Here is a 26,990-nt window from a genome sequence, read left to right as displayed (position 1 = left end):
CTGAATGTTCCCCTGAGGATGCTCTGAATGTTCCTCAGAGGATGCTCTGAATGTTCCTCTGAGGATGCTCTGAATGTTCCCCTGAGGATCCTCTGAATTTTCCTCAGAGGATGCTCTGAATGTTCCTCTGAGGATGCTCTGAATGTTCCCCTGAGGATGCTCTGAATGTTCCCCTGAGGACGCTCTGAATGTTCCTCTGAGGATGCTCTGAATGTTCTTCTGAGGATGCTCTGAATGCTCCTCAGAGAGCTCTGAATGTTCCTCAGAGGATGCTCTGAATGTTCCTCTGAGGATGCTCTGAATGTTCCTCAGAGGATGCTCTGAATGTTCCTCAGAGGATGCTCTGAATGTTCCTCTGAGGATGCTCTGAATGTTCCCCTGAGGATCCTCTGAATTTTCCTCAGAGGATGCTCTGAATGTTCCTCTGAGGATGCTCTGAATGTTCCCCTGAGGATGCTCTGAATGTTCCCCTGAGGACGCTCTGAATGTTCCTCTGAGGATGCTCTGAATGTTCCTCTGAGGGGGCTCTGAATGTTCTTCTGAGGATGCTCTGAATGCTCCTCAGAGAGCTCTGAATGTTCCTCTGAGGGGGCTCTGAATGTTCCTCTGAGGACGCTCTGAATGTTCCTCTGAGGATGCTCTGAATGTTCCTCTGAGGGGGCTCTGAATGTTCTTCTGAGGATGCTCTGAATGTTCTTCTGAGGATGCTCTGAATGTTCCTCTGAGGATGCTCTGAATGTTCCTCTGAGGATGCTCTGAATGTTCCTCTGAGGATGCTCTGAATGTTCCCCTGAGGATGCTCTGAATGTTCCCCTGAGGATGCTCTGAATGTTCTTCTGAGGATGCTCTGAATGTTCCTCTGAGGATGCTCTGAATGTTCTTCTGAGGATGCTCTGAATGTTCTTCTGAGGATGCTCTGAATGTTCCTCAGAGGATGCTCTGAATGTTCTTCTGAGGATGCTCTGAATGTTCCTCTGAGGATGCTCTGAATGTTCCTCTGAGGATGCTCTGAATGTTCTTCTGAGGATGCTCTGAATGTTCCTCAGAGGATGCTCTGAATGTTCTTCTGAGGATGCTCTGAATGTTCCTCTGAGGATGCTCTGAATGTTCCTCTGAGGATGCTCTGAATGTTCTTCTGAGGATGCTCTGAATGTTCCTCTGAGGATGCTCTGAATGTTCCTCAGAGGATGCTCTGAATGTTCTTCTGAGGATGCTCTGAATGTTCCTCAGAGGATGCTCTGAATGTTCTTCTGAGGATGCTCTGAATGTTCCTCTGAGGATGCTCTGAATGTTCCTCTGAGGATGCTCTGAATGTTCCTCTGAGGATGCTCTGAATGTTCACCTGAGGATGCTCTGAATGTTCCTCTGAGGATGCTCTGAATGTTCCTCTGAGAGCTCTGAATGTTCCCCTGAGGATGCTCTGAATGTTCCTCTGAGGATGCTCTGAATGTTCCTCTGAGAGCTCTGAATGTTCCCCTGAGGATGCTCTGAATGTTCCCCTGAGGATGCTCTGAATGTTCCCTCTGAGGATGCTCTGAATGTTCCCTCTGAGAGCTCTGAATGTTCCCCTGAGGATGCTCTGAATGTTCCTCTGAGGATACTCTGAATGTTCCCCTGAGGATGCTCTGAATGTTCCTCTGAGGATGCTCGGAATGTTCCTCTGAGAGCTCTGAATGTTCCTCTGAGGATGCTCTGAATGTTCCTCTGAGGATGCTCTGAATGTTCCTCTGAGGATGCTCTGAATGTTCCTCTGAGGATGCTCTGAATGCTCTTCAGAGGATGCTCTGAATGTTCCCTCTGAGGATGCTCTGAATGTTCCTCAGAGGATGCTCTGAATGTTCCCCTGAGGATGCTCTGAATGTTCCCCTGAGGATCCTCTGAATGTTCCCCTGAGGATGCTCTGAATGTTCCTCAGAGGATGCTCTGAATGTTCCCCTGAGGATGCTCTGAATGTTCCCCTGAGGATCCTCTGAATGATCCCCTGAGGATGCTCTGAATGTTCTTCAGAGGATGCTCTGAATGTTCCCCTGAGGATGCTCTGAATGTTCCCCTGAGGATCCTCTGAATGTTCCCCTGAGGATGCTCTGAATGTTCCTCTGAGGATGCTCTGAATGTTCCTCTGAGAGCTCTGAATGTTCCCCTGAGGATGCTCTGAATGCTCTTCAGAGGATGCTCGGAATGTTCCTCAGAGAGCTCTGAATGTTCCTCTGAGGATGCTCTGAATGTTCCTCAGAGGATGCTCTGAATGTTCCTCAGAGGATGCTCTGAATGTTCCCCTGAGGATCCTCTGAATGTTCCTCTGAGGATCCTCTGAATGTTCCCCTGAGGATGCTCTGAATGTTCCCCTGAGGATCCTCTGAATGTTCCTCTGAGGATCCTCTGAATGTTCCCCTGAGGATCCTCTGAATGTTCCCCTGAGGATGCTCTGAATGTTCCCCTGAGGATGCTTTGAATGTTCCTCAGAGGATGCTCTGAATGTTCCTCTGAGAGCTCTGAATGTTCCCCTGAGGATGCTCTGAATGTTCCTCTGAGGATGCTCTGAATGTTCCCCTGAGGATGCTCTGAATGTTCCCCTGAGGATGCTCTGAATGTTCCCCTGAGGATGCTCTGAATGTTCTTCAGAGCATGCTCTGAATGTTCCCCTGAGGATGCTCTGAATGTTCCCCTGAGGATGCTCTGAATGTTCCCCTGAGGATGCTCTAAATGTTCCTCTGAGGATGCTCTGAATGTTCCCCTGAGGATGCTCTGAATGTTCCTCTGAGGATGCTCTGAATGCTCCCCTGAGGATGCTCTGAATGTTCCTCTGAGGATGCTCTGAATGTTCCCCTGAGGATGCTCTGAATGTTCCTCTGAGGATGCTCTGAATGTTCCCCTGAGGATGCTCTGAATGTTCCCCTGAGGATGCTCTGAATGTTCCCCTGAGGATGCTCTGAATGTTCCTCTGAGGATGCTCTGAATGTTCCTCTGAGGATGCTCTGAATGTTCCTCTGAGGATGCTCTGAATGCTCTTCAGAGGATGCTCTGAAAGTTCCCTCTGAGGATGCTCTGAATGTTCCTCAGAGGATGCTCTGAATGTTCCCCTGAGGATGCTCTGAATGTTCCTCAGAGGATGCTCTGAATGTTCCCCTGAGGATGCTCTGAATGATCCCCTGAGGATGCTCTGAATGTTCCTCTGAGGATGCTCTGAATGTTCCCCTGAGGATGCTCTGAATGTTCCCCTGAGGATGCTCTGAATGTTCCTCAGAGGATATTCTGAATGTTCCTCAGAGCATGCTCTGAATGTTCCCCTGAGGATGCTCTGAATGTTCCCCTGAGGATGCTCTGAATGTTCCCCTGAGGATGCTTTGAATGTTCCTCTGAGGATGCTCTGAATGTTCCTCAGAGGATGCTCTGAATGTTCCTCTGAGGATGCTCTGAATGTTCCTCTGAGGATGCTCTGAATGTTCCTCAGAGGATGCTCTGAATGTTCCTCAGAGGATGCTCTGAATGTTCCTCTGAGGATCCTCTGAATGTTCCCCTGAGGATCCTCTGAATGTTCCTCTGAGAGCTCTGAATGTTCCCCTGAGGATCCTCTGAATGTTCCCCTGAGGATCCTCTGAATGTTCCCCTGAGGATGCTTTGAATGTTCCTCAGAGGATGCTCTGAATGTTCCTCTGAGGATGCTCTGAATGTTCCTCAGAGGATGCTCTGAATGTTCCTCAGAGGATGCTCTGAATGTTCCTCTGAGGATGCTCTGAATGTTCCTCAGAGGATGCTCTGAATGTTCTTCTGAGGATGCTCTGAATGTTCCTCAGAGGATGCTCTGAATGTTCTTCTGAGGATGCTCTGAATGTTCCTCTGAGGATGCTCTGAATGTTCCTCTGAGGATGCTCTGAATGTTCCTCTGAGGATGCTCTGAATGTTCACCTGAGGATGCTCTGAATGTTCCTCTGAGGATGCTCTGAATGTTCCTCTGAGAGCTCTGAATGTTCCCCTGAGGATGCTCTGAATGTTCCTCTGAGGATGCTCTGAATGTTCCTCTGAGAGCTCTGAATGTTCCCCTGAGGATGCTCTGAATGTTCCCCTGAGGATGCTCTGAATGTTCCCTCTGAGGATGCTCTGAATGTTCCCTCTGAGAGCTCTGAATGTTCCCCTGAGGATGCTCTGAATGTTCCTCTGAGGATACTCTGAATGTTCCCCTGAGGATGCTCTGAATGTTCCTCTGAGGATGCTCGGAATGTTCCTCTGAGAGCTCTGAATGTTCCTCTGAGGATGCTCTGAATGTTCCTCTGAGGATGCTCTGAATGTTCCTCTGAGGATGCTCTGAATGTTCCTCTGAGGATGCTCTGAATGCTCTTCAATCAATCAATCAATCAATCAATGTTTATTTATATAGCCCAATATCACAAATGTTACATTTGTCTCAGTGGACTTCACAGTTTGTACAGAATATCAGTATGACAATACGACACCCTCTGTCCTTAGACCCTCACATCGTACAAGGAAAAACTTCCAGAGAAAACCCCACAGTTTAAAGGGAAAAATGGGAGAAACCTCAGGGAGAGCAACAGAGGAGGGATCCCTCTCCCAGGACGGACAGACGTGCAATAGATGCCGTGTGTAAATTGAAAAGATAATACATTTGCAACATAGGTAGTCCAAATGTTTTGAAATGCATGTGTGTATAATAAGAAGATGAATCCACGAGGATATCCATCCAGGACTTATGATCCAGGACCGCAGCCACGACTCAAGATCCAGGACTCGCAATCCATGACACAGGACCGCAGGATCATCCATGACTCCGGATCCCGGCGTATATAGACACCAAAAAGAAAGAAATTTGGGGAAGCTGGGTTAATCGGAACATGAGAGTACACAGGTATAGACAGAGAGAAGGAAGAAGTAAGATGTCCCCCGACAAACTAAGCCTATATCAGCAAAACTAGGGGCTGAATCTAATCAGCCCTAACTATAAGCTTTATCAAAAAGGAAAGTCTTAAGCGCACTCTTAAAAACGGATAGGGTGTCTGCCGTCCGAACACAAACTGGAAGCTGATTCCACAAAAGTGGAGCTTGATAAGAAAAGGCTCTGGCTCCCATTGTACTTTTAGAGACTCTAGGAACAACCAACAACCCTGCATTCTTGGAACGCAATGCCCTAGTAGGACAATAGGGTATAATGAGTTCTTTAAGGTAAGATGGCGCCTGCCCATTAAGGGCTTTGTAGGCGAGAAGAAGAATTTTAAATTCTATCCTGTGTTCTATAGGGAGCCAGTGTAAGGCAGCCAGAACAGGAGTAATGTGGTCCCTTTTCCTAACTCTGGTTAGTACACGAGCTGCAGCATTTTGAATCAGCTGAAGCGACTTGACTGACTTCTTGGTACACCCTGATAATAAGGAGTTACAATAATCCAGCCTTGAAGTAACAAATGCATGGACTAGTTTCTCTGCATCGTTTTGAGGCAAGATATGCCTGATTTTTGCAATGTTACGTAGATGGAAGTAGGCGGTCCTTGAAATTGATTTTATGTGGGCGTTAAAGGATAAATCCTGATCAAATATAACACCAAGATTCCTTACAGTCTCACTGGAGGCCAAATTAATGCCATCCATAGTTAATATATCTTTAGATAATTTGTTTCGTAGATTCTTCGGGCCAAGTACAATAACTTCAGTTTTGGTCGTGTTTAACATCAAAAAATTTAAGGTCATCCACGTTTTTAAGTCCTTGAGGCAGTCTTGAATTTTATTTAGATGATTAATTTCATCAGGCTTGATTGATAAATATAGTTGAGTATCATCCGCATAACAATGAAAGTTTACAGAATGATTCCTTATAATATTGCCTAACGGAAGCATATATAGGGTGAACAAAATAGGTCCAAGCACTGAGCCCTGTGGCACTCCATGGCTAACTTTGGTTTGCATGGAAGATTCATCGTTGACACGTACAAACTGAGAGCGTTCAGATAGATAAGACCTAAACCAGCCTAAAGCAGTTCCCTGTATGCCAACTAAGTGCTCTAGTCTTTGCAATAGGATATCATGGTCGATAGTATCAAATGCAGCACTAAGATCGAGTAAGACAAGAATAGAGACAAGTCCCTTGTCAGAGGCTATTAGAATGTCATTTGTGACTTTAACCAGAGCTGTCTCTGTGCTATGTTGTGTTCTAAAGCCAGACTGAAAATCTTCAAATAAATCATAGTTTCTTAAGTAATCACACAGCTGTTTTGCGACTGCTTTCTCAAGAATTTTTGAGAGGAACGGAAGATTAGAAATAGGTCTATAGTTGGCTAAAACCTCTGGATCGAGGTTGTGCTTTTTAAGAAGCGGTTTTATCACTGCTACTTTGAATGATTTTGGAACATAGCCTGATAATAAAGACATATTCATAATATTTAATAAAGAAGTGCTAATTAATGGAAAAACTTCTTTTAACAGCTTAGTTGGAATCGGGTCTAAGATACACGTTGATGGTTTAGAAGAGAGAATCATTGAATTTAATTGTTCAAGGTTTATGGCTGAAAAGCATTCTAGTTTACTATCTAGTGTAATATTATTAGAACTTACGTTTCCGGGAGCTGTTGATAACACTATACTGGTCAAAGGCAAGAGGTCATTGATTTTGTTTCTAAGAGTAACAATTTTATCGTTAAAAAAGCACATAAAATCCTTACTACTGAGTGCTATGGGAATAGAAGGCTCAGTCGAGCTGTGGCTCTCTGTCAGCCTGGCTACAGTGCTGAAAAGAAATCTTGCATTATTCTTATTCTCATCTATTAATGAAGAGTAGTATGCTGCTCTCGCTTTACGCAGTGCTTTCTTATATTCATTGAGAGTAATATGCCAAATTAAACGAGATTCTTCAAGTTTAGTGGAACGCCATATCCTTTCAAGTTGTCTCGACTTTTGCTTTATTTTGCGGGTTTCGGCATTATGCCATGGAGCTAATCTATGTTGTTTTATTTTCTTCTTTTTCAAAGGAGCAACAGAGTCTAATTTTATTCGCAGCGCATCTGTAGCACTATCAACAACATGATCAATTTGGGGTGGTGTACATTTTGTATAAGTTTCCTCCCCTACATGCAGACATGCTATCGAGTTAAGTATTGGTGGAATCTCTTCCTTAAATTTGGCTATAGCACTAACAGATAGGTTTCTGCTGCAGGAGCTTTTGGCTAATGCTTTGTAGTCTAGTAACAGTACTTCAAAAGTTACTAAGAAATGGTCGGATAAAGCAGGATTATGCGGTTCGACTAATAGTTGCTCAATTTCAATACCATAAGTCAGAACAAGGTCAAGAGTGTGATTATAGCAGTGGGTTGGTTTATTTACACTCTGACAGAAACCAACAGAATCTAATATAGAGTTAAATGCAACAGTAAGGCTATTTTTATCATCGTCAACATGAATATTAAAGTCACCTACGATAATTACTTTATCTGTTTTAAGTACCAAAGCTGATAAAAACTCAGAGAATTCTGATAAGAATTCTGAATAAGGACCTGGTGCACGGTACACTGTAACAAATAAGATTGGCTGCAAAGTTTTCCAGGTCGGATGCGTAAGACTGAAAATGAGGCTTTCAAAGGAGGTATAATTTAATTTTTGTTTAGTATTGATAAGTAAACTTGAGTCAAAGATTGCTGCAACTCCACCTCCTCGGCCCGTGCCTCGGGCAATATGAGTATTGATATGGCTGGGTGGAGTGGCCTCATTTATGCTGACATATTCTTCATGTCTCAACCAAGTTTCAGTGAGACAGCATATATCAATATTATAATCTGATATTAAATCATTTACCAGTATTGCTTTAGATGCTAGAGATCTTATGTTTAAGAGACCACATTTAATCTTCCTGTTTTGTTGCACTGTAGTAGTTGTTACATTTACTTTTATTAGGTTATTATGTATGACACCTCTATTAGGTTTTACCTTAAATTGTCCTTGGGCAGACACACACACCGTTAATATTGGGTATTTTATTGGGGTCGGGATTCCTATGGATGACTGCCTAGGAGAGAGCGCAGAGAAGCGTGTAAGACTGCGACTCTGCCTCCTGGTCTCAACTCCAGTTTGTCATGGATTAAGTCCACAGAGCCCTGAAATGTTTGCCGAAATGAGATTTGCACCTTCCAAAGTAGGATGAATGCCGTCTCTCTTAATCAGACCAGGTTTTCCCCAGAAGGCTGTCCAATTATTCACGAAGCCCACATTGTTTGCTGGGCACCACCAAGACAACCAGCGCTGAAATGATGACATGCGGCTATACATGTCATCATTGATCAGATTGGGGAGGGGACCAGAGAAGATTACGGTGTCCGACATTGTTTTAGCATAACTACACACCGACGCCACATTAAGTTTGGTGCATTCTGATTGGCGTAAACGAACATCATTACCACCGACGTGAATAACAATCCTACTGTATTTACGTTTATTTTTAGCCAGCAGTTTAAGATGCGCCTCAACGTCGCCCGCTCTGGCCCCCGGAATGCATGTGACTGTGGAGGCATCGGTCTCTAAATTCACGTGTCTCATAATAGAGCTACCAATAACCAGAGTTGGCTTCTCAGCGGGTGTCTCGCTGAGTGGGGAATATCTGTTAGATACGTGAACGGGTTGGTGGGGACCTGCAGGTTTCGCGTTATGCCCCTTCTGAACAGTCACCCATTCTCCCTGCTGCTCGGGAGTTGCCGGGGGACGGCTAAGAGGAGCTACCTTTTGCCGGTCCGCACCGGCTAACATGGGCTTTACTGTAGCTGAGTTATTTTCTAAGATGCGGAGCCGGGCTTCTATGGCTATGATTCCCGCCTCCAACCTAACAACTATACTACATTTAACACATGTATCGGTACCAGTAAAGGAGGTAGGGGAGTAACCAAACATGAGACAGTTAGAGCAGGAAATAGCACCCGAGGGTGGGGAAAGAGCCATGGCTAGCTATCAAGCTAAAGTAGCTACCGTTAGCAAACCCGAAAAGAGTGTAGGCAACTGTGGAGTTACAGTCGCTAAGAGAAGGAGAGTTTGTGAGTGCTTAAGCTGTAGTAACGTGTGATTACAACGTCAGGCAGTTGCCGTGATCAAGAGTTTTAAAACGATCGATTAAGTTAAGATAACAAGCTATCAGCAACAGAACAGGCACACGGGATACCCGGAGATGACAACAACAACCGGAAGTTACAACATGCTTACCGCAATAGTGGTCCGTGTAGAAACCAATCAGGTCAAGACCCCAAGAACTCCAGCTCTCGACACAGGTTCTTCAGAGGATGCTCTGAATGTTCCTCAGAGGATGCTCTGAATGTTCCCCTGAGGATGCTCTGAATGTTCCCCTGAGGATCCTCTGAATGTTCCCCTGAGGATGCTCTGAATGTTCCTCAGAGGATGCTCTGAATGTTCCCCTGAGGATGCTCTGAATGTTCCCCTGAGGATCCTCTGAATGATCCCCTGAGGATGCTCTGAATGTTCCTCAGAGGATGCTCTGAATGTTCCCCTGAGGATGCTCTGAATGTTCCCCTGAGGATCCTCTGAATGTTCCCCTGAGGATGCTCTGAATGTTCCTCTGAGGATGCTCTGAATGTTCCCCTGAGGATGCTCTGAATGATCCCCTGAGGATGCTCTGAATGCTCTTCAGAGGATGCTCTGAATGTTCCTCAGAGAGCTCTGAATGTTCCTCTGAGGATGCTCTGAATGTTCCTCAGAGGATGCTCTGAATGTTCCTCAGAGGATGCTCTGAATGTTCCCCTGAGGATCCTCTGAATGTTCCTCTGAGGATCCTCTGAATGTTCCCCTGAGGATGCTCTGAATGTTCCCCTGAGGATCCTCTGAATGTTCCTCTGAGGATCCTCTGAATGTTCCCCTGAGGATCCTCTGAATGTTCCCCTGAGGATGCTCTGAATGTTCCCCTGAGGATGCTCTGAATGTTCCCCTGAGGATGCTCTGAATGTTCCTCTGAGGATGCTCTGAATGTTCCCCTGAGGATGCTCTGAATTTTCCTCTGAGGATGCTCTGAATGCTCCCCTGAGGATGCTCTGAATGTTCCCCTGAGGATGCTCTGAATGTTCCCCTGAGGATGCTCTGAATGTTCTTCAGGGCATGCTCTGAATGTTCCTCTGAGGATGCTCTGAATGTTCCCCTGAGGATGCTCTGAATGATCCCCTGAGGATGCTCTGAATGCTCTTCAGAGGATGCTCTGAATGTTCCTCAGAGAGCTCTGAATGTTCCTCTGAGGATGCTCTGAATGTTCCTCAGAGGATGCTCTGAATGTTCCTCAGAGGATGCTCTGAATGTTCCCCTGAGGATCCTCTGAATGTTCCTCTGAGGATCCTCTGAATGTTCCCCTGAGGATGCTCTGAATGTTCCCCTGAGGATCCTCTGAATGTTCCTCTGAGGATCCTCTGAATGTTCCCCTGAGGATCCTCTGAATGTTCCCCTGAGGATGCTCTGAATGTTCCCCTGAGGATGCTCTGAATGTTCCCCTGAGGATGCTCTGAATGTTCCTCTGAGGATGCTCTGAATGTTCCCCTGAGGATGCTCTGAATGTTCCTCTGAGGATGCTCTGAATGCTCCCCTGAGGATGCTCTGAATGTTCCCCTGAGGATGCTCTGAATGTTCTTCAGGGCATGCTCTGAATGTTCCCCTGAGGATGCTCTGAATGTTCCCCTGAGGATGCTCTGAATGTTCCCCTGAGGATGCTCTGAATGTTCCTCTGAGGATGCTCTGAATGTTCCCCTGAGGATGCTCTGAATGTTCCTCTGAGGATGCTCTGAATGCTCCCCTGAGGATGCTCTGAATGTTCCTCTGAGGATGCTCTGAATGTTCCCCTGAGGATGCTCTGAATGTTCCTCTGAGGATGCTCTGAATGTTCCCCTGAGGATGCTCTGAATGTTCCCCTGAGGATGCTCTGAATGTTCTTCAGAGCATGCTCTGAATGTTCCCCTGAGGATGCTCTGAATGTTCCCCTGAGGATGCTCTGAATGTTCCTCTGAGGATGCTCTGAATGTTCCTCTGAGGATGCTCTGAATGTTCCTCTGAGGATGCTCTGAATGCTCTTCAGAGGATGCTCTGAAAGTTCCCTCTGAGGATGCTCTGAATGTTCCTCAGAGGATGCTCTGAATGTTCCCCTGAGGATGCTCTGAATGTTCCTCAGAGGATGCTCTGAATGTTCCCCTGAGGATGCTCTGAATGATCCCCTGAGGATGCTCTGAATGTTCCTCTGAGGATGCTCTGAATGTTCCCCTGAGGATGCTCTGAATGTTCCCCTGAGGATGCTCTGAATGTTCCTCAGAGGATATTCTGAATGTTCCTCAGAGCATGCTCTGAATGTTCCCCTGAGGATGCTCTGAATGTTCCCCTGAGGATGCTCTGAATGTTCCCCTGAGGATGCTTTGAATGTTCCTCTGAGGATGCTCTGAATGTTCCTCAGAGGATGCTCTGAATGTTCCTCTGAGGATGCTCTGAATGTTCCTCTGAGGATGCTCTGAATGTTCCTCAGAGGATGCTCTGAATGTTCCTCAGAGGATGCTCTGAATGTTCCTCTGAGGATCCTCTGAATGTTCCCCTGAGGATCCTCTGAATGTTCCTCTGAGAGCTCTGAATGTTCCCCTGAGGATCCTCTGAATGTTCCCCTGAGGATGCTTTGAATGTTCCTCAGAGGATGCTCTGAATGTTCCTCTGAGGATGCTCTGAATGTTCCTCAGAGGATGCTCTGAATGTTCCTCAGAGGATGCTCTGAATGTTCCCCTGAGGATGCTCTGAATGTTCCCCTGAGGACGCTCTGAATGTTCCTCTGAGGATGCTCTGAATGTTCCTCTGAGGGGGCTCTGAATGTTCTTCTGAGGATGCTCTGAATGCTCCTCAGAGAGCTCTGAATGTTCCTCTGAGGGGGCTCTGAATGTTCCTCTGAGGACGCTCTGAATGTTCCTCTGAGGATGCTCTGAATGTTCCTCTGAGGGGGCTCTGAATGTTCTTCTGAGGATGCTCTGAATGTTCTTCTGAGGATGCTCTGAATGTTCCTCTGAGGATGCTCTGAATGTTCCTCTGAGGATGCTCTGAATGTTCCTCTGAGGATGCTCTGAATGTTCCCCTGAGGATGCTCTGAATGTTCCCCTGAGGATGCTCTGAATGTTCTTCTGAGGATGCTCTGAATGTTCCTCTGAGGATGCTCTGAATGTTCTTCTGAGGATGCTCTGAATGTTCTTCTGAGGATGCTCTGAATGTTCCTCAGAGGATGCTCTGAATGTTCTTCTGAGGATGCTCTGAATGTTCCTCTGAGGATGCTCTGAATGTTCTTCTGAGGATGCTCTGAATGTTCCTCTGAGGATGCTCTGAATGTTCTTCTGAGGATGCTCTGAATGTTCCTCAGAGGATGCTCTGAATGTTCTTCTGAGGATGCTCTGAATGTTCCTCTGAGGATGCTCTGAATGTTCCTCTGAGGATGCTCTGAATGTTCTTCTGAGGATGCTCTGAATGTTCCTCTGAGGATGCTCTGAATGTTCCTCAGAGGATGCTCTGTATGTTCTTCTGAGGATGCTCTGAATGTTCCTCAGAGGATGCTCTGAATGTTCTTCTGAGGATACTCTGAATGTTCCTCTGAGGATGCTCTGAATGTTCTTCTGAGGATGCTCTGAATGTTCCTCTGAGGATGCTCTGAATGTTCTTCTGAGGATGCTCTGAATGTTCCTCAGAGGATGCTCTGAATGTTCTTCTGAGGATGCTCTGAATGTTCCTCAGAGGATGCTCTGAATGTTCTTCTGAGGATACTCTGAATGTTCCTCTGAGGATGCTCTGAATGTTCTTCTGAGGATGCTCTGAATGTTCCTCTGAGGATGCTCTGAATGTTCTTCTGAGGATGCTCTGAATGTTCCTCAGAGGATGCTCTGAATGTTCTTCTGAGGATGCTCTGAATGTTCCTCTGAGGATGCTCTGAATGTTCCTCTGAGGATGCTCTGAATGTTCTTCTGAGGATGCTCTGAATGTTCTTCTGAGGATGCTCTGAATGTTCTTCAGAGAGCTCTGGTGGTGGAGGAGGAGCAGAGGAGGAAACGCCAGCGAGAGGAAGAGGAGGAGAGGCGACCATCGAAGAAGAGAGGTGAGAGGAGGAAGATGAAGAGGAGGAAGATGAAGAGGAGGAAGATGAAGAGGAGGAAGATGCAGCATTTAATTTATTTCATTAATACATTTGTAATGTTTGTTATAAATGCTCCTCCTCTTCCTCAGTGCTGGAGGAGGAGATCTGGAGGCTGCAAGAGGAGAACGAGAGACGAGAGGAAACCATCAGGGAGCTGAAAGAGAGGAGGAGGGAGGAGGAGGAAATGAGGAGGAGGGAGGAGGAGGAGGAGATGAAGAGGAGGGAGGAGGAGATGAGGAGGGAGGAGGAGGAGATGAAGAAGAGGAGGGAGGAGGAGGAGATGAAGAGGAGGGAGGAGGAGATGAAGAGGAGGGAGGAGGAGAAGGAAATGAAGAGGAGGGAGGAGGAGATGATGAAGAGGAGGGAGGAGGAGATGAAGAGGAGGGAGGAGGAGATGAAGAAGGAGCAGACCCTCCTGCAGCAGAAGGTGCAGGAGCTCACAGGTACGAAATGAGCAGGGCTCTGTCGTGATTGGTCAAGAGAGATGTCCCGCCCCTTAGCCTTTCGCATACCATGTGTTATTAACTTATTAACTTTCCCTCTCCTGTACCACACACACACTGTACCACACACCCACACTGTACCACACACACACACACACACACACACACACACACACACTGTACCACACACACACACACACACACACACACACACACACACACACACACACACACACACACACTGTACCACACACACACACACTGTACCACACACACACACACTGTACCACACACACACACACACACACACACACACACACACACACACACACACACACACACACACACACACACACTTTGTATTGTATGAGAGAGGTTCCAGGTTGAATTGAGGCGAATATTTGTCATTGTTCAAATGATAATGAACAAACATTTGCTTAAAGCATATTTGTCCACTCATGTGTTGATGAGAGTATTAGAAACTTGACAAATATTCCTCTAAGGAACATTTAGAACAGATCAAAAATGTGCGATTAATCGCGATTAACTATTTTAATCGACTGACAGCCCTACTTACAATACATCTGAGACCTATGCCATTGCCTAAACATAGCATGATAGGTGACCGTTAACATGTTCCCTCTCGTGTGTGTGTGTGTGTGTGTGTGTGTGTGTGTGTGTGTGTGTGTGTGTGTGTGTGTGTGTGTGTGTGTGTGTGTGTGTGTGTGTGTGTGTGTGTGTGTGTGTGTGTGTGTGTGTGTGTGTGTGTGTGTGTGTGTGTGTGTGTGTGTGTGTGTGTGTGTGTGTGTGTGCGTGCGTGCCCTCTCCTGCAGACCTGGACTCGTGTGCTAACTGTGACTCGGTGTTCTTCTCCCTGGAGGCGGAGCAGAGAGGGAGCGGCCGACTGAAGAAGGAAAACAAAGCTCTGATCAACGGCATCTTCAACCTGCAGACGGAGGTACAGGTTTACACATAGTATACTACATATACTATATATATTAGTGCTGGGGGGAAACGATTATTTTGAAAACGATTAATCGGGCTATTATTTCATCGATTAGTCGACTAATCTAACGATTATTTTTCTGTTGTTCGATTTATAAAAAACATAATGTATCTCAAATAAATACCAAAAAACATTACTTCATTCATGACAACTGCGCACCAGCTTACGTGCAGCCCTGGCCTGGACATTGATTGGCTCCGTTAGTTGACATACATTGATACTATAAGCTGACTAACGTTAGTCTGTTATGTTTGACTCGTAAACGACCGCAACATGAGTTAGCTCTCTGTGCAGTTTGTTCGTTCCGGGTTAGTAGCGGCTAGATAGCGGTGTTCTGCAGACGTAAACTAGCTACCATTCCATCCAACATTAAATGCTGACAAACGTTAACTAACACACAGCTGGCGCCGCTAGCTAGGTAGCTAACATTAACTACTAACCAACCAAGCACGAACAAACCGCACGGAGAGCTATAAGATAGTTAGCACTACCGAAGTGCACAGAACTCAAGCTGCACAACACAATAGGGCTGTTCCTATTTATGAATAGGCTTTTATTTTGAAGGAGAGGTAGCGCTGTTGACAGGAAGTTGTTGTTGCTATGGAAACAACGTGACGGAGATTAACGGAGAAAAGTAATATCTACATATAAAGACGGAGAAAGTAAAGGATAAAGTTTATGGTTAAGTGTTAGCACCCCCCGAACAAGCTCTTACGTTGATATTGGAGATTTCAATCAATTCAATTTGAAAGACCTCGGGCCAGATGTTTTTGTTTGGGGGCTTTTTGCAGGGCTTCGTGCGCCTCCTGTGAGGAGGAGGTGGTAGCCGTTTCAGTCTCCATAGTGTTTAAAGTGCGATTGCGAACTGCTTGTTGTTGTTTTGGGTGACCCACGTGTGTGGCCATGCGTCGACGAGGAAATATGTCGTCGACGATAATTTGAAGTCGACGCATCGCTACAGCACTAGTATATACTCTGTACTACATATACTGTATACAGGAAGATAGTGGGGACGTCATCAGGTGCACATGTAGAACGTTATATTACGCGTATGATGATTTGTTGAGATTTTTTTAAATGACCTTCCAGGTGACCAGTCTCCAGACCAAGCTCAAGGAGCAGACTGACAGCCAATCAGAGGAGCTCAACACTGCAAAGGCCCGCCTCCAGGACCTGGAGAGCCAATCAGAGGAGCTCAACACTGCAAAGGCCCGCCTCCAGGACCTAAAGAGCCAATCAGATGAGCTCAATGCTGCAAAGGCCCGCCTCCAGGACCTGGAGAGCCAATCAGAGGAGCTCAACACTGCAAAGTCCCGCCTCCAGGACCTGGAGAGCCAATCAGAGGAGCTCAACACTGCAAAGTCCCGCCTCCGGGACCTGGAGAGCCAATCAGAGGAGAAGGCGGTCAGCTACAACCGCCTGACGCAGGAAGTGGAAAGTCTGAGACAGGAAGTCAAGGTCTGTTTATTAATATGACTGATTATTAAATATGACATCATTTGTTTACCCTTTATACATCTTGAAATTAAGATTTTTTGAAATTCAAAGGTTTTATTGTTTCTCCCTCCTCACCCTCCACCTGTGTGTCCCTCAGGAGGAGGAGCCCAGCGGGAGGTTCGTCTCTGCGCTGCAGGATCTGAAGGAGGAGAGTCAGGCGGCTCTGCAGAGATCAGCAGAGAAATCACAACTGATCCAAGATCTGCAGGAGGAGAGGAGTCAGCTGCAGGAGGAGAGGAGTCAGCTGCAGGAGGAGAGGAGTCAGCTGCAGGGACGCCTGGACCACAGGTACACAGATACCAGCTTTAATACAGAGTAAAGGAACACAGATACCAGCTTTAATACAGAGTACAGATACCAGCTTTAATACAGAGTACAGGAACACAGATACCAGCTTTAATACAGAGTACAGGAACACAGATACCAGCTTTAATACAGAGCACAGGAACACAGATACTAGCTTTAATACAGAGTACAGGAACACCTGGCCTCGGTCTTTAAAAGTCTTTTTAAAGGACTGATATAAACCAGGATACTTAAAAAGCCTGTTTGTGTGAAGTTGAATCTAACGTACCTGTGTGTCTGCAGTGAGAACAGGTGTGCTGAGCTCAGCGAGGAGTTATCCAATCAGAGAGCAGCATTCAGCCAGCAGCTGCAGGGCCTCAGGGCGGAGCTGGAGTCTGAGCGCGGAGCTCTGCGAGGGAGACTACAGGAGGAGAGAGCAGGTGAGGAGGAAGCAGCAGCCAATCAGACGAGCCTCTGTGACTCATGGAGGACTTTATATTAAATATGACTGTGTTCCTCAGAAGTCCTCCGAGCGGCGCTGGAGAAGGAGAAGCTTCTTGAGGAGTGCCGTAGAGAGACGGAGACGCTCAGGAAAGGTTCGTCCTCACCATCTGTTCAGGATCTGCTCCTAATAACTCTCTGAATCATAACATGAGGACAGGAAGTTCAAATCTAATATATCATCTGTGGATGTTTGTTCATCAGAGCTGGAGCGACTGAAGGAGGAGCTGCAGAGCCGGGAGGAGGAGGAGGAGGAGGAGGAGGAGAACAGGCAGGAGGTGATGCCGGTGGTTCAGGAGGAGGAGGAGGAGAACAGGCAGGAGGTGATTCCGGTGGTTCAGGAGCTGAAGGAGGAGCTGCAGAAGCTGAAGGAGAGGAGGGAGGAGAGGGAGATGGATGCTGTGAGGAGAGAGATGCAGAGGCTGGAGGAGGAGAGAGGAGGCGCTCAGGTGAGGAGGCTTATCTCTGAAAGGGTCTTTGGTCCTGTTGGACGATATGACAGCTGTTAGAGTGATGTCCCCTCTTTGGTCCTGTTGGACGATATGACAGCTGTTAGAGTGAGAGTGATGTCCCCTCTTTGGTCCTGTTGGACGATATGACAGCTGTTAGAGTGATGTCCCGTCTTTGGTCCTGTTGGACGATATGACAGCTGTTAGAGTGATGTCCCCTCTTTGGTCCTGTTGGACGATATGACAGCTGTTAGAGTGATGTCCCGTCTTTGGTCCTGTTGGACGATATGACAGCTGTTAGAGTGATGTCCCCTCTTTGGTCCTGTTGGACGATATGACAGCTGTTAGAGTGATGTCCCGTCTTTGGTCCTGTTGGACGATATGACAGCTGTTAGAGTGATGTCCCCTCTCTGGTCCTGTTGGACGATATGACAGCTGTTAGAGTGATGTCCCCTCTTTGGTCCTGTTGGACGATATGACAGCTGTTAGAGTGATGTCCCGTCTTTGGTCCTGTTGGACGATATGACAGCTGTTAGAGTGATGTCCCCTCTTTGGTCCTGTTGGACGATATGACAGCTGTTAGAGTGATGTCCCCTCTTTGGTCCTGTTGGACGATATGACAGCTGTTAGAGTGATGTCCCCTCTTTGGTCCTGTTGGACGATATGACAGCTGTTAGAGTGATGTCCCGTCTTTGGTCCTGTTGGACGATATGACAGCTGTTAGAGTGATGTCCCGTCTTTGGTCCTGTTGGACGATATGACAGCTGTTAGAGTGATGTCCCGTCTTTGGTGCTGTTGGACGATATGACAGCTGTTAGAGTGATGTCCCGTCTTTGGTCCTGTTGGACGATATGACAGCTGTTAGAGTGATGTCCCCTCTCTGGTCCTGTTGGACGATATGACAGCTGTTAGAGTGATGTCCCCTCTTTGGTCCTGTTGGACGATATGACAGCTGTTAGAGCGATGTCCCGTCTTTGGTCCTGTTGGACGATATGACAGCTGTTAGAGCGATGTCCCCTCTTTGGTCCTGTTGGACGATATGACAGCTGTTAGAGTGATGTCCCCTCTTTGGTCCTGTTGGACGATATGACAGCTGTTAGAGTGATGTCCCCTCTTTGGTCCTGTTGGACGATATGACAGCTGTTAGAGTGATGTCCCCTCTTTGGTCCTGTTGGACGATATGACAGCTGTTAGAGTGATGTCCCCTCTTTGGTCCTGTTGGACGATATGACAGCTGTTAGAGTGATGTCCCCTCTTTGGTCCTGTTGGACGATATGACAGCTGTTAGAGTGATGTCCCGTCTTTGGTCCTGTTGGACGATATGACAGCTGTTAGAGTGATGTCCCCTCTTTGGTCCTGTTGGACGATATGACAGCTGTTAGAGTGATGTCCCGTCTTTGGTCCTGTTGGACGATATGACAGCTGTTAGAGTGATGTCCCGTCTTTGGTGCTGTTGGACGATATGACAGCTGTTAGAGTGATGTCCCCTCTTTGGTCCTGTTGGACGATATGACAGCTGTTAGAGTGATGTCCCCTCTTTGGTCCTGTTGGACGATATGACAGCTGTTAGAGTGATGTCCCCTCTTTGGTCCTGTTGGACGATATGACAGCTGTTAGAGTGATGTCCCCTCTTTGGTCCTGTTGGACGATATGACAGCTGTTAGAGTGATGTCCCGTCTTTGGTCCTGTTGGACGATATGACAGCTGTTAGAGTGATGTCCCGTCTCTGGTCCTGTTGGACGATATGACAGCTGTTAGAGTGATGTCCTTGCAGCTGGGAGCAAACACCATCGCTGTTCATTTGCTAAAGTCCGTCACTATCCTCACGGTTTGAAACCCAAAGACATTTACCTGGTGTGAAACATAATCTGAGACACTTTGAGAAGTGATGATCACACAGTGACATCTCACCGTGTGTTTCAGGACGTGTGTGCGTCTCCTCTGAGATCCAACATGATCGACAGGAAGAAAACCACCGGGAGGAAGAGGAAGAGCTGCGAGGTGTGTGTGTGTGTGTGTGTGTGTGTGTGTGTGTGTGTGTGTGTGTGTGTGTGTGTGTGTGTGTGTGTGTGTGTGTGTGTGTGTGTGTGTGTGTGTGTGTGTGTGTGTGTGTGTGTGTGTGTGTGTGTGTGTGTGTGTGTGTGTGTGTGTGTGTGTGTGTGTGTGTGTGTGTGTGTTCCCTGGTTTTAACGTGTGTGTGTTTCAGAACCTGGTGTCCAGTGAAAACAAGAGGAACAGAGGGAGAGGAAACACACGGACCAACAAACAGGTGAGGAAAAAACATCACTTCCAGAACACAGTGACATCACTACTTAACACCTGGGCTACTATTGGCTAGCGCTCCAACACCTTGTCTGTGATAGGCTAAGGGGCGTGACATCTCTAAGAGCAAATAAAAAAATTGCAATCAGTTATTTTTTAGATAAGATACTTTTTTAATAATAGTAATAGATGAAACTTGTATAGCGCCTTTCAAGGGACCCAAGGCCGCTTTACAGGGTGAACGAACAAACATGAAATAAATAGCAGTAGGAGTGGAAGCAGGGGGACTGTGATGGGTTTGGGGTCAAAAACCCAACTTTGGGACATCTTTCCAAATTGTGCAACCCTAATATTGTGTATAAGTATAATTGTGTGTGTGTGTGTGTGTGTGTGTGTGTGTGTGTGTGTGTGTGTGTGTGTGTGTGTGTGTGTGTGTGTGTGTGTGTGTGTGTGTGTGTGTGTGTGTGTGTGTGTGTGTGTGTGTGTGTGTGTGTGTGTGTGTGTGTGTGTGTGTGTGTGTGTGTGTGTGTGTGTGTGTAGAGTTCTGCAGTGAAGGAGAAGTGTGACGGCGCTCTGCAGAGGATTGGAGATTTGATCCACAGCTCTCCCTCCATCCTGGGCAGCACAGGTACTGTTTCATTTCATCACCCTTCCTCTTTGTGAGAAAGATCTCCCCGGTCCCCGGCTTGAGCTTCAATCTCAGGATCCATTTATTTATCATTATTTTAAGAATGGAAGTAGTCAAAACTGAAAAAGATCATTTGTTGGTATTTTTTCTCAATATTCTGACTTTTTCCCAAAATCTAAAAATTCTGACTTTTTCTCAAAAATCTAAAAATGTTTGAATTTTTCCCAAAAATTTGACTTTTTCTCAAAAAAATTCCCCAAAATTTGACTTTTTCTCAAAAATTCTGACTTTTTCCCAAAATCTAAAAATGTTTGACTTTTTTTCAAAAATTCTTGCTTTTTTTTCAAAAATCTAAAATGTTTGACTTTTTCTCAAATCTCAAAATCCTTCCTCTTTCTCAAATCTCAAAATCCTTCCTCTTTCTCAAATCTCAAAATCCTTCCTCTTTCTCAAATCTCAAAATTCCGACAAACATATTTGTTTTCCGTGTAAATCCTGAACCTGCAAACACAACCCGCTCTCTGTGCACGGATCGCTGAGCATTCGTGTGTGGGTTTTTTGAGACTCCCCTGACGGTCACCCGATTCGTACTTGTAATCTTTTCTATCTATACACAAGTTATTGAGCCGTTTCCGCTCTACATCCTGAACTCCTCCCTTCGATGCAATGCACTTCCGTTTTGGCGGACTGGGTTTGTTTTGCTAGCTAGCTCCGTTGTGCCGACAAAGCACTGATATCGCAGAGACAAAGAGGATATAACAATTACAACATGAAGAAAAGTGGTTCGGGAACTACGTGTGCGGTAGTTGGTTGCAATCACTCGAGAAAGCACCTGAACGAGTGGTTAGATAGAGAGTGCTACGACCACAAACCAGCACCCAGCACCCAGCCATGTTGTTCATTAAATACAGATAAACACAACAAATACTGCATGCATTGTATTTTTTAATATTATATATGAATATTTTCATAGTGATGTAATTGTGTGGGCTGCTTTTATATTTTAATTTGTAATACCTGTTAGGATTAAACATGTGATCTTTCTTGTTGAAGCCATTTCTTTAGTTTCCTCTCAACAATTAATTAATTCAGTGTTATTTATGTACAGTATGAGCTTAATATGAATGATGAACTGTGTTAAAAGAAATTGTAGCACTCTAAGGAACATATGAAATGCAATAATGCAATAACAGTGCAATAATGAAATTAAATTACATCAAACTTTATTTTCACTCAAACAGTACAGGCACATATGATATATTGCACAGCATAAAGAGATCATGTAAATTGTGCATTATGTAAACGACAGACGACTGTTGGCTCCTGTGGGCATGACCTAAATAAGGCAGTTTATTTTGGTTTTAAAATGCTGAGATATTTACTGCAGAACTGTAACCTTCCCTCAACAAAATCGTCAACAATTTTCGGGAGCATGTGGGCAAAGTAGAATGTGCGCAGCCTTATGATATGCCTTCAGACTGTCCATTGCTTTTCCATCTATTGCCATGGATTGAACGAAGTAGGAGCAAATTTTGCTGTACGTTATGCTGGGCCACGTCGTCATGTTATCCTCCCAGTTTTGCACTGAATTCGGGTGGGGGAGAGTAACGCCATCTCCAGTCAAAGAAGTAGAATCGTGTTCCCAAGCTACCATCACTGTTAGCATCGAAATCGCTGTGTTTACACCAGTGCCCGTCTGACTGTTTACACCGGTTTACACCGACAGACGCTGTGCAAAAGACTTCCGGCGGAAATGAAGTGCATTTGTGTAGGGTGACGTTATACAGATGGCCAGTCCGCCCCCAAAACATGTCTATGCACACGTTATTATTAATAATCATTCTTGTGTGTGTGTGTGTGTGTGTGTGTGTGTGTGTGTGTGTGTGTGTGTGTGTGTGTGTGTGTGTGTGTGTGTGTGTGTGTGTGTGTGTGTGTGTGTGTGTGTGTGTGTGTGTGTGTGTGTGTGTGTGTGTGTGCAGCTAAGAGCATCATGGGGCTGGTGAGCGGTCACTCTGTGGAGAAAGAGGCGGTGCAGAGACCCAAACGAGGTCGCAGGAAACTGTTCAAGATGGACGCCACGCTGCAGGACTCCCCAGATGCAGTGAGGAGGAAACAATAGACACCCATCTTAATGTTTCATAGATTACATTAGATAATAGAACTCACCACTGATCACCAGCTAACAGCAGCTACTGTTGGATATAGTTAGCGTTAGCATTAGCATCAAGAGGAGCAGCTGCAGGAAACACTTCATTAGAAATGATCCAGGTTTCCAGCATCCTCAAAGACTTCTTCCTGAGACAACAAGCCACTGCTCAGACCCTACATTCATTTAGATCAAACAGAGAGCTATGAGACGTTAGCTGTTAGCTGCTGTTAGCTCTGTTAGCCGCTGTTAGCTGCTGTTAGCTCTGTTCGCTGCTGTTAGCTCTGTTAGCTCTGTTAGCCGCTGTTAGCTCTGTTAGCTCTGTTAGCTGCTGTTAGCTCTGTTAGCTCTGTTAGCTCTGTTAGCTCTGTTAGCCGCTGTTAGCTCTGTTAGCTCTGTTAGCTCTGTTAGCTCTGTTAGCTGCTGTTAGCTGCTGTTAGCTGCTGTTAGCTCTGTTAGCTCTGTTAGCTGCTGTTAGCTCTGTTAGCTGCTGTTAGCTCTGTTAGCTCTGTTAGCTGCTGTTAGCTCTGTTAGCTGCTGTTAGCTGCTGTTAGCTCTGTTAGCTCTGTTAGCTGCTGTTAGCTCTGTTAGCTCTGTTAGCTCTGTTAGCTGCTGTTAGCTGCTGTTAGCTCTGTTAGCTCTGTTAGCTCTGTTCGCTGCTGTTAGCTCTGTTAGCTCTGTTAGCTCTGTTAGCTGCTGTTAGCTCTGTTAGCTGCTGTTAGCTCTGTTAGCTGCTGTTAGCTGCTGTTAGCTCTGTTAGCTCTGTTAGCTGCTGTTAGCTCTGTTAGCTCTGTTAGCTCTGTTAGCTGCTGTTAGCTCTGTTAGCTCTGTTAGCTGCTGTTAGCTCTGTTAGCTCTGTTAGCTGCTGTTAGCTCTGTTAGCTCTGTTCGCTGCTGTTAGCTGCTGTTAGCAGCTGTTAGCTGCTGTTAGCTCTGTTAGCTGCTGTTAGCGCTGTTAGCTCTGTTAGCTCTGTTAGCTCTGTTAGCTGCTGTTAGCTCTGTTAGCTCTGTTAGCAGCTGTTAGCTCTGTTAGCTGCTGTTAGCTCTGTTCGCTGCTGTTAGCTGCTGTTAGCAGCTGTTAGCTGCTGTTAGCTCTGTTAGCTGCTGTTAGCAGCTGTTAGCGCTGTTAGCTCTGTTAGCTCTGTTAGCTCTGTTAGCTGCTGTTAGCGCTGTTAGCTCTGTTAGCTCTGTTAGCTCTGTTAGCTGCTGTTAGCTCTGTTAGCTCTGTTAGCTCTGTTAGCTGCTGTTAGCTCTGTTAGCTGCTGTTAGCAGCTGTTAGCTGCTGTTAGCTCTGTTAGCTGCTGTTAGCTCTGTTAGCTCTGTTAGCTCTGTTAGCTCTGTTCGCTGCTGTTAGCTCTGTTAGCTCTGTTAGCTGCTGTTAGCTCTGTTAGCTGCTGTTAGCTCTGTTCGCTGCTGTTAGCTGCTGTTAGCTCTGTTAGCTCTGTTAGCTGCTGTTAGCTGCTGTTAGCTCTGTTAGCTCTGTTAGCTCTGTTAGCTCTGTTAGCTGCTGTTAGCTGCTGTTAGCTGCTGTTAGCTCTGTTAGCTCTGTTAGCTGCTGTTAGCTGCTGTTAGCTCTGTTAGCTCTGTTAGCTCTGTTAGCTCTGTTAGCTGCTGTTAGCTCTGTTAGCTGCTGTTAGCTCTGTTAGCGGCTGTCAGCTGCTGTTAGCTCTGTTAGCTGCTGTTAGCTCTGTTAGCTGCTGTTAGCTCTGTTAGCTCTGTTAGCTGCTGTTAGCTCTGTTAGCTGCTGTTAGCTCTGTTAGCTCTGTTAGCTCTGTTAGCTGCTGTTAGCTCTGTTAGCTGCTGTTAGCTCTGTTAGCTGCTGTTAGCTCTGTTAGCTCTGTTAGCTGCTGTTAGCTCTGTTAGCTGCTGTTCGCTGCTGTTAGCTCTGTTAGCTCTGTTAGCTGCTGTTAGCTCTGTTAGCTGCTGTTAGCTCTGTTAGCTGCTGTTCGCTGCTGTTAGCTCTGTTAGCTCTGTTAGCTGCTGTTAGCTCTGTTAGCTCTGTTAGCTGCTGTTCGCTGCTGTTAGCTCTGTTAGCTGCTGTTAGCTCTGTTAGCTCTGTTAGCTGCTGTTAGCTCTGTTAGCTGCTGTTCGCTGCTGTTAGCTCTGTTAGCTCTGTTAGCTGCTGTTAGCTCTGTTAGCTGCTGTTAGCTCTGTTAGCTGCTGTTCGCTGCTGTTAGCTCTGTTAGCTGCTGTTAGCTGCTGTTAGCTCTGTTAGCTGCTGTTCGCTGCTGTTAGCTCTGTTAGCTCTGTTAGCTGCTGTTCGCTGCTGTTAGCTGCTGTTAGCTCTGTTAGCTCTGTTAGCTGCTGTTAGCTCTGTTAGCTGCTGTTAGCTCTGTTAGCTGCTGTTCGCTGCTGTTAGCTCTGTTAGCTCTGTTAGCTGCTGTTAGCTCTGTTAGCTGCTGTTCGCTGCTGTTAGCTCTGTTAGCTGCTGTTAGCTCTGTTAGCTCTGTTAGCTGCTGTTAGCTCTGTTAGCTGCTGTTAGCTCTGTTAGCTCTGTTAGCTGCTGTTCGCTGCTGTTAGCTCTGTTCGCTGCTGTTAGCTCTGTTCGCTGCTGTTCGCTGCTGTTAGCTCTGTTAGCTCTGTTAGCTCTGTTAGCTCTGTTAGCTGCTGTTCGCTGCTGTTAGCTCTGTTAGCTGCTGTTAGCTCTGTTAGCTGCTGTTCGCTGCTGTTAGCTCTGTTAGCTCTGTTAGCTCTGTTAGCTGCTGTTCGCTGCTGTTAGCTCTGTTCGCTGCTTTTAGCTGCTGTTAGCTGCTGTTAGCTCTGTTAGCTCTGTTAGCTCTGTTAGCTGCTGTTAGCTCTGTTAGCTTTGTTAGCTGCTGTTAGCAGCTGTTAGCTGCTGTTAGCTGCTGTTCGCTGCTGTTAGCTCTGTTAGCTGCTGTTAGCAGCTGTTAGCTCTGTTAGCTCTGTTAGCTCTGTTAGCTGCTGTTAGCTCTGTTAGCTCTGTTAGCTCTGTTAGCTCTGTTAGCTGCTGTTAGCTCTGTTAGCTGCTGTTAGCAGCTGTTAGCTGCTGTTAGCTGCTGTTCGCTGCTGTTAGCTCTGTTAGCTGCTGTTAGCTGCTGTTAGCAGCTGTTAGCTCTGTTAGCTCTGTTAGCTCTGTTCGCTGCTGTTAGCTCTGTTAGCTCTGTTAGCTCTGTTAGCTCTGTTAGCTCTGTTAGCTCTGTTAGCAGCTGTTAGCTCTGTTAGCAGCTGTTAGCTCTGTTAGCTGCTGTTAGCTCTGTTAGCTCTGTTAGCTCTGTTAGCTCTGTTAGCTCTGTTAGCTGCTGTTAGCTCTGTTAGCTCTGTTAGCTCTGTTAGCTGCTGTTAGCTCTGTTAGCTCTGTTAGCTCTGTTAGCAGCTGTTAGCTCTGTTAGCTCTGTTAGCAGCTGTTAGCTCTGTTAGCTCTGTTAGCTCTGTTAGCTGCTGTTAGCTGCTGTTAGCTCTGTTAGCTCTGTTAGCTGCTGTTAGCTCTGTTAGCTGCTGTTCCCTAGAGTTACACCGTGGTGCCTTCAGGCTCTTAAAACATAATTGTGATTTAATCGTGTCGTTCAGGAGAGGACGAAGATTTAAAGCTTTTTTTTTTTTTAAGATGTCTGGAAGAGCGAATGAGGAGAAGGAGAGCGATCACCTGATCATCAAGAGACAGCTGCGCTCCAAGACCTGCAGGAAGTGACATCATCATCCTCGGAGTGGGACTTCACCACAATGTTTCGGCGGTATTAAAAACTGCACACAAACGTTTTCTACTTTTAGTTTGTAGGGGTTTGATTTTTTAAAAAATAAAGATCAGAGAACAGAAAACTTTCCACTTTGTGAGAAAAAACACAGAAAACCAAATCTGGTATTTTCAAAATAAAAGCCATCTATTAATCAGAGATTGAACTGTTATATTTGTTGTGTTTAGTTAGAGCATGAAAATATAAATCTGGTATTTCTTGTATAATTTGTATTTAAACAACATACACTCACAGCTGTCTGTCGTGGTGGACGGATGTTTCAACTGTAGTCAAAATAAAGAATAACATTATAATTGATTTAGTGTTAAATATCACACACCAGGTAACTAACGGTTCAGAAGAATACTCTTTACCTGAGCGACTTTAAAACTGACTGTTTTCTGATGTCTGTAAAATATTTTATATAAAAAGCTCCTTGCTTTAATGAGTGCTTTAATGAGTGCTTTAATGAGTCTTGAATTCATGAACCGGTTTTAACTTTTGTGGATAAATCATTTTTCAATAAATTCAGAAATAATCAACTTGTTCACTTTTATTTAATTTGTTTTATCAAAACCTAAACTGATGTCATAACAATGTTTTGTCTTGTGTAACCATTAGCCAATCAGCAACCAAAGTAAACCCCCCCCCCCCCCCCCCCTCCCTTATCACCTGAATCTCCTCCTAGAGCTCCATTGAGTTCTTTGTAACCAAATGTCTCTCAGAGGGGCGTGGGGAGGGGCTCCTTGTTTTCATCTAAAGTAACAGACAGAGAATCAGCACTTTGGAAACAGGGCTGAAACAGAGGGGATTATGGGTAATGCTGCAATGATCTGTTTGGTGTTTCAGCCAATCAGAGACAGGCCCTGGATATACAGTGGGGGAAAAAAGTATTCAGTCAGCCACCAATTGAGCAAGTTCTCCCACTTAAAAAGATGAGAGGCCTGTAATTCTCATCCTAGGTA

General features: G+C 45.9%; 1 protein-coding gene across 4 annotated transcripts in view; it reads left to right on the top strand.

The window, feature by feature from the left end:
- LOC307024687 (uncharacterized protein) overlaps window positions 1-26,561 on the top strand; it is a 58,871-nt gene extending 32,310 nt beyond the window's left edge. For 3 of the 4 annotated variants that reach the window (XM_079659017.1, XM_079659018.1, XM_079659020.1), the window contains exons 20-32: window positions 12,997-13,078; window positions 13,207-13,560; window positions 14,394-14,518; window positions 15,656-16,024; window positions 16,161-16,351; window positions 16,652-16,788; window positions 16,870-16,944; window positions 17,054-17,298; window positions 19,222-19,299; window positions 19,505-19,567; window positions 20,101-20,188; window positions 22,168-22,289; window positions 25,899-26,561. In XM_079659017.1, coding sequence (XP_079515143.1) covers window positions 12,997-13,078; window positions 13,207-13,560; window positions 14,394-14,518; window positions 15,656-16,024; window positions 16,161-16,351; window positions 16,652-16,788; window positions 16,870-16,944; window positions 17,054-17,298; window positions 19,222-19,299; window positions 19,505-19,567; window positions 20,101-20,188; window positions 22,168-22,289; window positions 25,899-25,982 — 2,013 coding nt within the window. In that variant the 3' untranslated portion in view covers window positions 25,983-26,561. The remainder of the gene's footprint in view (window positions 1-12,996; window positions 13,079-13,206; window positions 13,561-14,393; window positions 14,519-15,655; window positions 16,025-16,160; window positions 16,352-16,651; window positions 16,789-16,869; window positions 16,945-17,053; window positions 17,299-19,221; window positions 19,300-19,504; window positions 19,568-20,100; window positions 20,189-22,167; window positions 22,290-25,898) is intronic. The other variant, XM_079659019.1, reaches the window with a different exon arrangement.
- Window positions 26,562-26,990: the final 429 nt, after the last annotated feature.

The sequence above is a fragment of the Notothenia rossii genome, assembly GCF_949606895.1.
Source record: "Notothenia rossii genome assembly, chromosome: 11".
In the NCBI taxonomy this organism is placed as follows: domain Eukaryota; kingdom Metazoa; phylum Chordata; class Actinopteri; order Perciformes; family Nototheniidae; genus Notothenia; species Notothenia rossii.
The sequence above is the reverse complement of the archived record's forward strand: the minus strand, read 5'-3'. Positions and strand labels throughout refer to the sequence as shown.